Below are 14277 nucleotides of genomic sequence, written 5' to 3'. Positions count from 1 at the left end.
CCAAGGGAGACTCTGCCCTTGAGCTCTGTTCTCTTAATGCCTTCTGCTTTCACATATCCTTGCCCCTGGAAACCTAGTTCTCCCCGCCCCATCTCTGTCTCCTCTGTGTCTCTGTCACACACACACAGAACTATTCCGACAGAGGCCATAGTGATGGATAACTGCTTCCGGGTTAGTGTTTGCATTCTAGCTGTGGTGTCCCATGCCACACCCCTAAGGATGCTAGGCTTTGGGAGTGGACCCTGAAAGAGCTGGCATCCTCCTGGGAAAGGACCTCATCCCACAGCATCCCTAAAATGCTGTCAGCTCTGCCCACCCACAATCTGGCTACCATGTCTGCCTTCGCCCAGAGGAAAGAATGCCCGGATGAGGGGCAGGGGAGACCCTCTTGGCCTGTAGACAGGCTCTCTTTATGGTGTCTATGTTCTCCGGATGATGCAGGGGGTGGGTGGAAGATGGGAGATGGGGTCCCCGTGGAGCACAGCCTTGGCTGTGCACACACAGCTTACAGCTGCCCCGGAGATGCTCTGAGTCCCGGAGGGAAGGTTGGTCATAGCCAAGGAGAGGCTGCACCAGCCATCCAGGGGCCAGATCCATGCCTGGTGTCGGGGGCTGAGCAGGGCCTGGCCACAGGAGGACAGAGCCGCAGCCTCCCACATGTGAGAAGAGTGGCCCAGGCCCTTTCACGCTCCACTACCTTAAACCTTAGAAAATACATTTGAAAGAAGATTCTACTTCAGCATTGAAAACAAACACACCAACTAGAAACCAGTGGCTCCCACGGGTCCTTCTAGCTACTCAGGAGGCTGAGATCTGAGGATCCAGGTTCAAAGCCAGTCCTTGAAAGAAAGTTCCTGACACTCTTATCTCTAATTAAGAATCCTGAAGTGGAGGGGGCTGGGAGTTCCACCTAGTGGTAGAGTTCTCGCCAGCATGCATGAAGACCCAGGTTCGATTCCTCAGTATCACAGAGATAGAACAACAACAAAAAAAGCTGGAGGTGGTGCTGGGGCTCAAGTGGTAGAGCTCTAGCCTTGAGAAAGTCCAAGTGCCCAGGCCCTGAGCTCAAGGCCCAGGACTGGAAAAAAAGAAAAAGAAAAAGAAAAAAAGAATGCTGAAGTGGAGTTGTGGGCAGAGCAAAAATGTTCAGGGACAATGCCCAGACCCTGAGATCAAGCTCCAGGACTGTGTACACACGTACACAGACAGACAGACAGACAGACAGACCACACACACACACACACACACACACACACACACACACACCATACCCCACACCCCAAAATACCCTTCCATAAGACCCCATTGTTTGTATGTATTCTCTCTACGACTCCTCCTCCTCCTCCTCCTCCTTCTCCTGTAGCTCGTAGATGCTCTGTGCAGCCTAACCCCCTCCTTCTGGGGACCCGAGGAGTGGTGCTCTGGAGCCTGTCCTGAGCCTGGAGGTGGCTTAAAGAGCCTGGCTTGTCCTTCCTGCTTCGAGGCCCCTCGGCAGCAGCCGTGTAGCCAGGGCCACTGCCTTCCCCTGTTCCTCTTCTGAATTCTCTCAGGGTAGGCTAGCTTCGCACTTCTCACTTTCCTGTTTACGAGAACATGCACAAATTCCCATTTTCATTTCGGCTGCATCCACGCCTCATGTACAGATATCAATCCTTTCTACTAGCTCAGCTTTTATCTCCCGCTCATGCATGATTGGAGAAACTAGAGTGTACAGGGAATGCCTAGAAGTATCTCTCCTAGGTCGGTGGCACGAAGATGCTGCAGATAAGAGGCTTAGATCTGAGAATCACTCTTTCTTTGTGGTCTGAGAAGTGGGGGTGGCCTTTGCCTTTGACTTGAGCTAAGTAGGAATTAAAAAAAAAAAATTACGTTAGCGACCTTTCTACACTACCGAAAATATTCTTAATTTGTAATTTCGTGCTCTTCCCTGATCTGCTAGCTCTCCTATTTATTGGGCCATCCAGCATCTAATTTCTCTGTTTGATCAATTATATTTTTTAAAGAATTTATTAATGTTGATTTTTACATCATATTTTAAATGACAAGTTTAACAAACAAGTGTTCAAGGAGGGAATCTCTATTTACAATCACTGGGACTTAGTATTTAGAAGATCAATGATATTTTTAAGAAAGCATTCTGAGGTCTACAATGACTTTCCTTCCACTTTGGCTTACTTTTTGCTGCATTTCTGACACATTCTCACCTTGTTCCTTTTGCTCTGTTAATAGGAACCTAAGTGGAATGTGGTATGTTTTCATTATTTACTGTGACTTATAGAGTTTCAGTTACTCTCCTAATTGTTTCTACTAAAAAAAAAAATGTGTTGTTATATCCTTTTCTTATCTAACATTTGATGTGCCCATCCCTTTTTATCTTGTGTGTGTGTTTCTTATCAACAAAAGGTGTTTGGATCTGTTTGAATGTATATGTATTTTCAAAGGATGTATTACTTTTGTAATTCCTTATTATATTTGTTTAAGCCTCTATGGGGTTGCCCCTTGCTTTCTATATTGAGATATTGCATGCTTTTTTTTTCAATTTCAGTTTCTATTGTAAATGTTCTCTTCCTTTTGACCTTTAAAATGGATATGATTATTTAATTAAAATATCGATTTGAAAAGTAACAGATTTTTTTTCTACATTTATTTCAATGAATACTCACTGAACTTTGAGAGAATTGTATTTTGGGAGAATTATCTCTGGAAGAATTATTTTTGGGTATCTGTTTTCACTGTTTTTAAAATGATACTTTAGATATCTTTCTTTTTTTTTTTTCCAGTCTTGAGGCTTGAACTCTGGGCTTGGGCGTTGTCCCTGAGCTCTTCAGCTCAAGGCTATCGCTCGACCCCTAGAGCCACAACACTACTTCCGGTTTTGTAGTGGTTATTGGAGATAAGACTTTAGTGCTCCATCTGGCTTTGAACCACAATCCTCAGATTTCAGCCTCCTAGCCTAATAGCTAGGATTACAGGCGTGAGCCACGGCGCCTGGCTTAAATATCTTCCTTTACATACGGAGCTGTGTAGCCTCAAGCTGGCCTCAAACTCAGGAATCCTTCTTCCTTAGCCTCCTGGTTTCTGGGCTTATAGGTGTGCCACTGTCCCTTGTTGTGTTGTAGTTGTTATTTCTGAAAGCATGGATGGGTATTTTGTTGGTTGATCTCTCTCTCTGTGGAATCTGTTTTCTTGGGTAACGTAAGACTTTTCTTACCCACTCCCAGATGCTGCATCTTCAGACCTTCATCTCCGACCTGGCAGTGTGCCATCCCGTAGCTGAGCCCAATGGCTTTCTTTGACTTTCATTGCTTCAGTCCCACACCCTGATTACGCTTTGTTTCTCTGATATTTAAAAAAAAATTGAAAGCGATTCTTTTATTCTCCACTCCGTCACCCCCAACATTTAGCATACTTTTGGAAGACTCATGAGTTGTTTTTATACACTACGTTGTCGTTAGAAATATACACAGAAATTAAGAGGCAAAGTAAATTATTTAGAAATCACTTTGCATCTAACTGGAAGAAAACGCATGTGGAAATTTTTTTCTAGGTTTTCTTCTCCCCAGGCGTGGGTTTTTTTAATCACAGTTGCAATCATTCTGAATGTATAATGCTATAGTTTGTGGGTTTTTTACATAACCGAGTCAGCATAAACATAAAAAAAAAATTTCCATTGAGTAGGCTGACCCTCGGGAAATTAACTTCTTCTTGGCACTAAAGTGTGTGTGTGTGTGTGTGTGTGTGTGTGTGTGTGTTACTATTTACAAAAAATGCTAAATGATCTCTGTGTGACTTTTCTTTCTTTTGCATAACTGACTTAGGGTAAAGCCTAAGAATTACTAGATAAAAGACTAATATGATTTTTATGGCTTGGATTGTAAATTACTAAGTCCCAAATGCCAGCTAGAAATTCGCGTGCATGACTTGGGGTTCAGTCTTGCTGGCCTGTCACGTTTGACGGACCAAAACTTAATCTTTCAGGAAACTCTCTTTTGAGAACTGTCTTTTGCCTGTCTGTTGTACATATCACCTTCCTTCTCTCTCTCTCTCTCTCTCTCTCTCTCTCTCTCTCTCTCTCTCTCTCTCTCTCTCTCTCTCTCTCTCTCTCTTTCTCTCTCTCTCTCTCTCTCTCTCTCCTTTCTTTTATGTTTAAATAGTTGGATAAAGGGGTTTTAATTTAACATGGTAGTTTATGAGCACAAGGCATCTTGATCGATGTCACCTCTTTTGTCCCCCTCTCCTATGCCTCCCTGTTTTCAGTCTCAACATAGCTCATCTAACAGACTAGTTCCATGGTGTGTCTCCAAATATATACTGTAAGGTTATTATCTGATGGCACTAGAGTTTGAACTCAGAGTCTTCCTCTGGGCAAGTGTTCTAGTAAGTTTGTTTTCAGATGTTACTTGTTTGAGTTGCTTTTCAGGCAGTGTCTCGAGCTCTTGCCTGGGACAGCCTCAGGACTCAATCCTCCTAACTATACCTCCGTCTTAGCTGGAATTAGAAGTGTGTGCCACCACTTCCATCTTGTTGGTTGAAATGCAGTCTCCCCAACTTGTTTCCCAAGCTGACTTCAGATTCTTTTCTCCCAATCCCTACCTCCCAAATAGCTGATGACAGGAATGGAGCATCTCATTCGGCCGGATGTTAAACTTTTTCATTTCATTAGCGTACCTCAATTAGCTGCAGAGGGCTTTCATTGTGACATTTCCACACACACACACAATGTTGATCAACTTTTCTCTCTTCACGGGGCAAGCACTGCCACTGACCACACTCCCAGCCCTGAATTTGGATTTTTTTTTTTTGATGCTGGTCCTGGGGCTTGAACTCCTGAGGCCTGGGTGCTGTCTCTGCGCTTCTTTTGCTCAAGGCTAGTGCTCTGTCACTTGAGGAACAGCCCCACTTTCGGCTTTTTCTGTATGTGGCACTGGGGAATTGAACCCAGGCTTTGTGCATGCTAGGTGAGCACTCTATCACTAGGCCACACTCCTGGCCCCCCCACTTCTGCCTTTTTGATATTTAATGGGATATAAGCCTCACTAATTTTCTTTCGCCCTGAGATCCTCAGATCTCAGCCCCCCCCCCCCCCCCCCCCCGAGGAGCTGAGTTTACGGGCATGAGCCACTGACACCTCCGGCTGGGTTATATATTTCTCTGAACAGAGACTCTTTTTAGTGAATTAGGAAAGTTTGAATTTTTGATGACTATTGCAATTTCTACTCTTAGTTTCTTTTACCATTGCATTTATGGTCCTGTGCTACAGAGCCTGATGTTTTTGTTTCTTTTTCTCCTCTTGAGTGATTTTTGAAGACAGACATCCTATTTCAATAGTCAATAGTTACTTTAGTGGTTTTTCTTGTTTAATCTTATACTTGTATTTCTGTAATTATGAAAGAAAAAGAAGTCCTGGGGTTCTGTAGTGTAGTGAGGTCATTGCTGTTTACCTAACTTAGCACATAGTACATGGAGATCTGCAGGAGAGAAACTCGAGGACGCCAACATACAGATAAAAAGAAGGAAGTGCTAATTGTCTGGATGCAATCTGTGTGCTCAGGTGCATGTGCTGAAAACTACATCGTACCACATAAATATGCCTTATAATTTTATGCTCATAAAAAATAAATTTAAGCCGGGCTCTGCCTGTAATCCTAGCTACTCAGTAGACTCAGATCTGAGGATTGAGATTCAAAGCCAGCCCTGGCAGGATTCTGTGAGATTCTAATCTTCAATCAACCAGTAAAAGGCTCTAAGTGGAGCTTTGTGTGGCTCAGGTGGTAGAGTGCTAGCCATGATTGAAAAAGCTAAGTAAGAACCCGAGGCCTTGTGTTCAACTAAGAGACATATGCTGTGCCCTTGTCTATGGTTCTAGCTCGTTACCTTCACTTCCTGCAACACAAGAGCATGCTTCCTTCTTCCGGAATTTATCTGCAGTATAGCCCCAGTCACTCCTCACCGCTTGGGCGTCTCCCAGGATCCCAAACTGGTGTTTCCAACTAAATAATCAGAACCCTACAGAGACTGTTTTGTATACATAGTTCCCCACTTCCTCTGCTTTCTTCCCCTCTGCTTCCCACCTCTCCCTTCCCCTCCCTTCCCCTCCCTTCTTCTTCCTCTCCCCTCTCCCAATTTCTTGGATCAAATCCAAAGCCTCTTGCCTGTTAAGCAAGTGCTCTGTCACCAACATCTCCTCCAGCCTCCTGCCAGATCCTAGCCTTTCCTCTTTTCCCTCTGTATATTTGGATCCATATGCACCCTGTTGTTAATAGTTCCCAGGTGCCGCCTCAGTGTATGCACTGGGATCTCTTGTACTTACCTCTTAGAAGTCTAAAACTCTGAGGCAATTGTTTGCTAGCAACCACACCTGCCTATGTGTGGATCTCTGTGGTTCTTCCTCTCCAGAAGCGACCCAGTAGGTTATAAAAGTCTTGCATCCAAATGTTGTCCTCAGAAACGGAGCTGGGGGCGGGGTGTGGTGGCTCAGGCCTGTAAGCCTAGCTACTCAGGAGGCTGAGATCTGAAGATCAAGGTTCAAAGCCAGCCTGGGCACAAAAGGACCTGAGACTCTTTTTTTTTTTGGCCAGTCCTGGGCTTGAGCTCAGGGCTTGAGCACTGTCCTTGGACTTTCTCAAGGCTAGAGCTCTACCACTTGAGCCTCAACACCACTTCTGGGTTTTTTCTATATATGGTACCAAGGAATCGAACCCGGGTCTTCATGCATGCTAGGCAAGCACTTTAACCACTAGGCCAAACTCCTGGCCCGGACCTGAGACTCTTATCTCCAGTGAACCTCTAGAGGATGGGAAGTGGCTCAAGGGTAGGGTGGTAGCCTTGAGCTGAAGAGCTCAGGGACAGCACCCAGGCCAAGTTCAAGCCCCATGACCCACAATAAATAAATAAATAAATAAATAAATAAATAAATAAATAAATAAATAAATAAGTAAGTAAGTAAGTAAGTAAGTAAGTGGAGCTGTGGCTCAAGTGGTAGAGTGGCAGCCTTGAGCAAAAAAGCCAGGTGAGAGCCAGGCCCTGAGTTCAAGCCTTAATACCAGCATATACACACGTGCACACGCATGCACACACACGCACATACACATGTTCTCTCCCAAACCTCTTTTGGTGTTATTTTTCTGGAGACATTTCCTAAGAGCATGGTTATTTATTCGCAGGTGTTTGTGGCATTTGAAGATGCCATGAGGACCCCTGAGAGTCATTCTTTTTCTATCAGTTTTGCATGAAACCTTGTCATCTCATTTTCCCTGCTGCTCAGTCCAGCCTGAACCCACTTCTCAGGCACCATTCTGTTGGTGATTAACAGGCTCATTTGGGCTTTGTATAGTCACAGACACTGTTTGATCTGTGACATTTCCCTTTTTCAAGGTGTGTGTGTGTGTGTGTGTGTGTGTGTGTGTGTGTGTGTGTGTGTATGTGTGTGTGTTCGTGTGCTGGTACTGTGGCTTGAACTCAGGGTCTGGGCACTATCCCTGAGCTTTTTTTTTTTTTTGGCAGTCCTGGGCTTGAGCTCAGGGCCTGAGCACTGTCCTTGGACTTTCTCAAGAGCTCTACCCCTTGAGCCTCAGCACCACTTCTGGCTTTTTTTTTCTATGTATGTGGTACCAAGGGATTTCGTGCATGTGGTACCAGGTTTTCATGCATGCTGGGCAAACACTCTACCACTAGGCCAAACTCCCGGGCCTATCCCTGAACTTTTTCATTCACCTACCACTGTGTTACACCTCTACTTCTGGCTTATTGGCTGTCAATTGGAGATAAGTCTCATTTACTTTCCTTTCCAGGCTGGCTTTGAACCACAATCCTCAGATCTTAGTCTTCTGATTAGTTTGTATTACAAGCTTGAGCCATGGGCGCTCAGCTTCCCCGTTCAATTCTTTATCCTTCCTCTTAAATCTTTCTAGAAGAAAAGGGGCTCTCTGGTGGTTCTGCTAAGAATGGCAGTCCAGCAGGAATGTGGAATGCGGGCCCTGGGATGAGCTGGGAAGGTCTGTCCCTGGCTGCCTGTGACACACACATAGTAGCAGACGCATCCGAGTCTCCCCCTGGTGGCTGTACAGGTGTATTGCTGTCTTGGACAGAGCCAGGAGCCAGGGGCTGTGCAGCTGGGTCTCTTCAGGTTCCCTGGGAGACTGACATGGAGCCTTGTGCTCTTGCCCAGTTTGATTGCTCATGGCTGGTCCTCTGCCACTTGAACCGTGCCTCCAATATGGCATTTTGCTGGACAATGCATTAGAGATGAAACCTCTTGGCTTTTTCTGCCCGGGTTCACTTCTAACAGCAACTGTCCAAGTCTCAGCCTCCTGAGAAGCTAAGATTGTACACTGATCTTTATTGTAAGCAGCATTTCTATGAGACGTATGAGTGAGGATGCGAGGCACGCATTTATCCCTTCTTATCATAGTTCATGGAGTTCTGGATTCTTTCTCAAGATTCTTGTAAAAGGTGGTTTCCCTCTGTCTTCGGAGGAATTCAGAGGATTCATATTTCAATCTCTCTGCTCCCTCTGCTTTTAGCTGAAAGTATTTTTTTGGATTCTATATTTTAATTTATTTTTTTATTTTTTGCCAGTCCTGGGCTTGAGCTCAGGGCCTGAGCACTGTCCTTGGAGTTTCTCAAGGCTAGAGCTCTACCACTTGAGCCTCAGCACCACTGCTGGCTTTTTTCTATGTATGTGGTACCGAGGAATCAAACCCGAGTCTTTGTGCATGCTAGGCAAGCACTCAACCACTAGGCCAAACTCCTGGCCTGAAAGTATTTTTTTTTCAACCAAATTTCTTTTTGCCTTCCCATAACGTGCATAATTTCTCTGGCTTCAAAGATTACCTTCTAAGAACTCTCCATTTGAAGTGAGCCAATGATTCAGATGGGACTTTAGCATGGGCCTTTGGAGATCAGGGTAGCCGATTTGTGCCCATCCCCTCTCACGCTGCCCAGAGCTGCTGCAGTCAGCTGGGACACTTCCAGCGTCCTAGACGACGGCACAGGGGACCACTGCCTTTCTCTTGGAGGTTTTGTTTGTTTTTGAAGTGGAATCTCACTATGTGGCTTAGGCTAGTCTTGAACTTCTGTGTTAAAAAATAAACGCTCTGCTCCATCCTTCCAAATGCTAGGATTACAGATAAACATCACCATGTCTACCTAGTTTTTTTTCCTAATTTAGTTGTATGTGGGTTTGGAGTTGGCTGTGTGTGTGTGTGTGTGTGTGTGTGTGTGTGTGTGTGTGTGTGTGTGTGGGTGTATGTGTGTGTGTGTGTGTGTGTGTGTGTGTGTGGGTGTGTGTGTGTGTGTGCTTGCTGGTCCTGGGACTTGAACTCAGAGCCTGGGCACTGTCCCTGAGCTTCTTTGCTCAAGGCTGGTACTTTCACTTTGAGCCACGGCTCCACTTCTGGCTTTTTGGTAGTTAAGTAGAGATACAAGTCTTACAGACTTTCCTTCCCTGGGTTGGCTTTGAACTGCAAGCCTCAGATCTCAGCCTCCTGAGTAGCTAAGATTATAGGTGTGAACCACTGGTACCCTGCTATGTTATCTTTTTTGTTGGTGTTTTTTCTTCTCGACAGTCTCCAGAGACTTCTCTTAGCTTTCCTCCACGCTTGTGAGCCAGTCAGCTCACTACGACTCTTGCCCATCTATTTTTCTTAACTTCCATGGGTGAGAGTTGGCCCATGTCTTCTGTGGTGACAGTCACAGGACCTCAGAGTGCAAACATGCTGTCTCCTTTTACAAGTCCACAGAATCTGACGACACCTTGTTAGCTTTGTTCACAATCGCTGTCCTATTAAGACTGTACAGACTGAACTCCATATAGGATTTGCTTTAGCAGGACCAGCGAGACTGGGAATGGAGGCCCGAGGCAGTAATGGAGGACAATCTGGGCATGAGCCAGGCATCCAGTATACTGGCAAAGAGTGGGCTGTTAGCAGCAGCAGATGTGTCAATATCAGACAAGGATTTGGGGTATGTGGGAGGCTGGGGAAACCTCTGTGGTATGGGAGCTTCTTTCTATGTCTACATTTCTTATCATTTCCTGTCATTTCTTGCTTATAAGTTTCTTGTCATTCATGGGCTATTTTATTGAAACCAGTTGAACAGCCACCCATCTTAGATGCTAAAATAGAATTATAAACATGAAAAAGGGAAACAATTGACTCCAATATAGTCATATAGAATGACTTCCAAGAAGTATTATTAAGTAGAAAAGCAAGGGACTGAACAATTAATAATATTATATGATATTTTCAAACTTTTAGAGATGCCAAAAAAGAAGGAATAGCTTGAAAAAAAAAACAAAAGAAGGGAAAAGTTGGCTCCAATATAATGATATGGAACGTCGTCCAAGAAATATTGCTTAGTACAGAATTGTCGGTATAATAATGCTTTCACAATTGTAGAATGTCACCTATATTTATATACAGACTGCAGGGAGACATCCACTTGGAAATTGCTAAAGAAAAGATGTAAGGAAATGTTAGGCATGGTTGCTTCTGGAAAGTCCATCGGAGCCTGGCAGAGAGTTAGAGACTGGCTTTCCTTGGCACCTTGTTGTATGCTGTCTGAAGAATATCTTATTGATTCATTGTTCAGTTCCAAGCAGACTAGCTGCCCAGGGCTGTCTCTGGAGAGAGCTGGGGTGGGGCCCCTCCCTGCCTCCGGGGTGGGGAGGGATGCTGGGGAGAGCCCCCGAGCAGGCCTTTGTCCCAGCTCCTGGGGGGATTATGGAAGAGGCTCGTGGTGAACAACCTCTCAGCAAAGACAAAGGGACCCTGGGTACCTGCAAACAACAATGTGCCTTGCTTCAGTGCTTGCTCTCCAGTGAGGAAGGGGGAAAGGGAGGAGTGAGTGAGAAAGGGGGAGGAAGGGGGTGGGCAGAGATGGATGAGTAGGGGGGAAGAAGAGAGTTGGATTGTCCTGGATTGTACTGGATTGTACTGGATTATACTGGATTGTACTGGCAGACACTGGCAGAGGCCTGGGGTGAGTATCTACCTGAGGGCACCTGTCTTCATCCTGAGCTCCACCGTCCTCCCACAGTGCTCAGACTGAGGCCAGAGCTGGCCAGAGCCCACCTGTGCAGTGTGCCTGTAGCCTCGGTCCTCTTGTCTTAACTTTCTACCTGTCTGCAGGCTTTTCTTTGCTCTGCAGAGATTCAGGTCTGCATTTCTAGAGGTAATGTCCTTTCTTTTGTGACTCCATTTCTTGTGTGGAGGGGGTCTGGATTTCCCTTCTGGGTAGCAGAGACTGCAGGGGTTTCAAACCTGACATCTTCCCACCTTCTGACACCACAGCAAGAAACCCAGGAAAGAGTTCCTTGCCTTCCATTGCCTCAGGTGGTGGCAAGCACTTGCCACTGACCCAGTGATACACCAAATCTTGTGTCCAGGGGAGTGTGAGTCACAGACAGTAACTACCCGCACAGTGGGGGCTGGTCACCCACGGGGGAAGTGAGGGAGAGCAGAGGGGACAGTGGGTAAAGAGGACATGCACCTGGAATCAGCATTTGAATCCCTGATCAAGTTGTGCCTGAATACAACTCTACTCTAGTTTTTCATTGGGAATTTCTCTCTCTGCTTAAACAAGTGTGGGGCAGGTTTTGTGCTTTTCAACTGAAGTTCTGACTGAAAAAAGAGAAAGATATTTGTGTTGCAAGGGGGGGGGAGAATTTGGATTGATGGACAGATGATCTCTGATTGACCACAGTTCGACCTTGGATATTTTAACTTGATGACAGTACATAGTATACCTTTGTTATGCCCAAGTCTCAGGACGACCACCAAGAGACCACCGAGAGTCAGACGTTCTGAAATGCAAAAGCAAGGCTTTATTCAGGCGGGCTAGCTCCGTCCTACACTCCCATACAGCGGGAGCCCAGGAGGAAGCCCTGAACAGCTTTTCTACAGGGCTTTTAAAGGCAAAGACTACAGATTTACATCAACACAGCAATCAGCTACTGGAGTGAGATAAGGTAGGGGTTAGGGACAGGTCAGGGCAGTTGGAGCTAAGGGGGGTTCCCATGCCAGTAGAGTCCTAATTAGCTGTCTAAAGGTAGTTTTATGGTTTTAGAAAACAAATGCCATCCCTTGAATTTACACGAGTTCTGGTTAATTTTAACACAGACAGGTCAGTTCCTGGGACTTAATGGCACCACAATTCTGTTTCTTTAATTTAGGTGCACTTTTGGGTCACTCACAGTTTACATAAACAATAAGACAGTTGCTGCTTCAGAATGGGGGCACTTTTTTAGCTCTTCACTTTACAACAGTCCATTTTTTTTTTTTTGCTTTCAGTCCAGTGGTCAATAAGTTGCATAAAATATTCAACACTCTGTTACAAAATAGGCTTTGTGTTAGATGATTTCCCCCAACCACAGGCAAACCTAAGTGTCCTGAGCCACTTTTATGACAAGCTAGGCTACCCGATGCCACTTGATAGATGGGAGTAAGAAGGTCACTGATGACGTAGCGTGTCTGAGGGGCTGGTCGAGGGGTGACCCCACAGTCAATTGAGGAGCGTCTCTCTGAAAAAGTAATGGTGGGTCCATTGGGGGGGTGACAGGGTTTGAAGGAATGTCTGTGTTCCGGCTCCTCCTTGGGATTAAATAAAATCAGGCCTCCCTGGTGGTAGGGACATCTGTCATTCTTTATCCCAACCATTGAATCTATCACTTCCAGGAGATGGGGTTGGGGGGGCAGAGAGAGAGAGAGAGAGAGAGAGAGAGAGAGAGAGAGAGAGAGAGAGAGAGAGAGAGAGAGAGAGAGAGAGAGAGAGAGAGAGAGAGAGAGAGAGGAGAGGAGAGGAGAGGGAGAGAGGGAGGCGAGACTCTAACCTCCGGTTGATATTGCAGGCAAGAACATGAGCCAGGTCCCCGGAGGCCACAACTGCTCGTTCAGTGACGTGGACGAGCTGACGAGGACCCTGCAGCTGGCTGTGCACATCCCCACCTTCCTCTTGGGCCTGCTCCTCAACCTGCTGGCCATCCGTGGCTTCAGCTCCTTCCTGAGGAGGCGCCGGGACTACGCGGCCACGTCCATGTACATGATCAACCTGGCGGTCTTCGATCTGCTGCTGGTCCTCTCGCTCCCGTTCAAGATGGCCCTGTCGCGTGGCCAGCCCCCGGTGCCGGCCGTCTGCACCCTCGTGGAGTGCCTCTACTTCATCAGCATGTACGGAAGCGTCTTCACCATCTCCTTCATCAGCCTGGACAGGTTCCTGGCCATTCAGTACCCGCTCCTGGTCAACCACCTCCGCTCCCCCAGGAAGACGCTGGGGGTCTGCTTGGCCATCTGGCTGCTGGTGTGGACGGGAAGCATCCCCATCTACAACTTCCACGGGCAAGTGGAGGCCTACACCTGCTTCCACAACATGTCGGATGGCACGTGGAGCGCCCAGGTCTTCTTCCCCTTCGAGGTGTTCGGCTTCCTCCTTCCCATGGGCGCCATGAGCTTCTGCTCCTACAGGAGCATCCACATTCTCCTGCGCCGCCGCCGCTGCACTCAGGACTGGGTCCAGCAGAAAGCCTGCATCTGGACCATCGGGGCCAGCCTGGCGGTCTTCGTGGTCTCCTTTCTCCCCGTGCACCTGGGCTTTTTCCTCCAGTTCCTGGTGAGGAATGGCTTCATCGTGCAGTGTGCAGTCAAGAGAAGCATTAGCATGTTCTTGCAACTGGCGCTTTGCTTCTCCAACATCAACTGCTGCCTCGACGTTTTCTGCTACTACTTTGTCATCAAAGAATTCCGCATGGGCATCGTGGCCCGTCGGCCTTCCGGAGCCCGGCTGGTCCTCCAGGACACCGTGACGACCAGGGGTTAAGGGGTGGCAGCCTGGCCCACAGGAAGGGAAGTTCAGTCCCAATCCTCCACCGGGTCGTCCTGTTCCAACTAGCATGATTTCTCTTTGATGATGAGCGCCATCTTCGCTCTTTATACTCCCAATCAGCTGTCCGCAGCATCTGGATACCTGGATGTAATGATTGCGGTCTGGGGTTTGTGGGTGAACCCAAGACCCAGTGAAGTCTTCATTTCTAAGTCCAAAGAAGGATGAAACAGAAAATTCAAAAATATATCTGAAAAAAAGGGGGGAGGGGGGGTGGGCTGTTTCTCAGCTTTCCCATCCATCCGTTCCACTAGAAGATTCTAGAAAGGAAGAGAGGGAGGAGAGGGCTTGGGGGAGGGAGTCAGCAGCAGCAGCAGCAGCTGTGGTGGGTGTCTTGGGCAGAGATGCAGTAGTGAAGGATCCCAGGACTGGCCAGACTTGCGCCCTTCCCGTCCATGCTGA

The 14277-nt window shown here is 46.8% G+C and overlaps 1 protein-coding gene across 1 annotated transcript; it reads left to right on the top strand.

Annotated features, from left to right (window-relative positions):
* The first annotated feature begins 12854 nt into the window (after positions 1-12854).
* Gpr55 (G protein-coupled receptor 55) lies at positions 12855-13838 on the top strand. Its single transcript, XM_090354407.1, has one exon. The coding sequence runs from the start codon at positions 12856-12858 to the stop codon at positions 13810-13812; it is 957 nt and encodes a 318-aa protein (XP_090210533.1). The 5' UTR covers position 12855; the 3' UTR covers positions 13813-13838.
* Positions 13839-14277: the final 439 nt, after the last annotated feature.

The sequence above is a fragment of the Megascapheus bottae genome, chromosome 21, assembly GCF_031878675.1.
Source record: "Megascapheus bottae isolate mThoBot1 chromosome 21, mThoBot2.hap1, whole genome shotgun sequence".
Classification (NCBI taxonomy): domain Eukaryota; kingdom Metazoa; phylum Chordata; class Mammalia; order Rodentia; family Geomyidae; genus Megascapheus; species Megascapheus bottae.
Note: the sequence above shows the minus strand (reverse complement) of the source record. Positions and strands in the feature narration are given on the sequence as shown.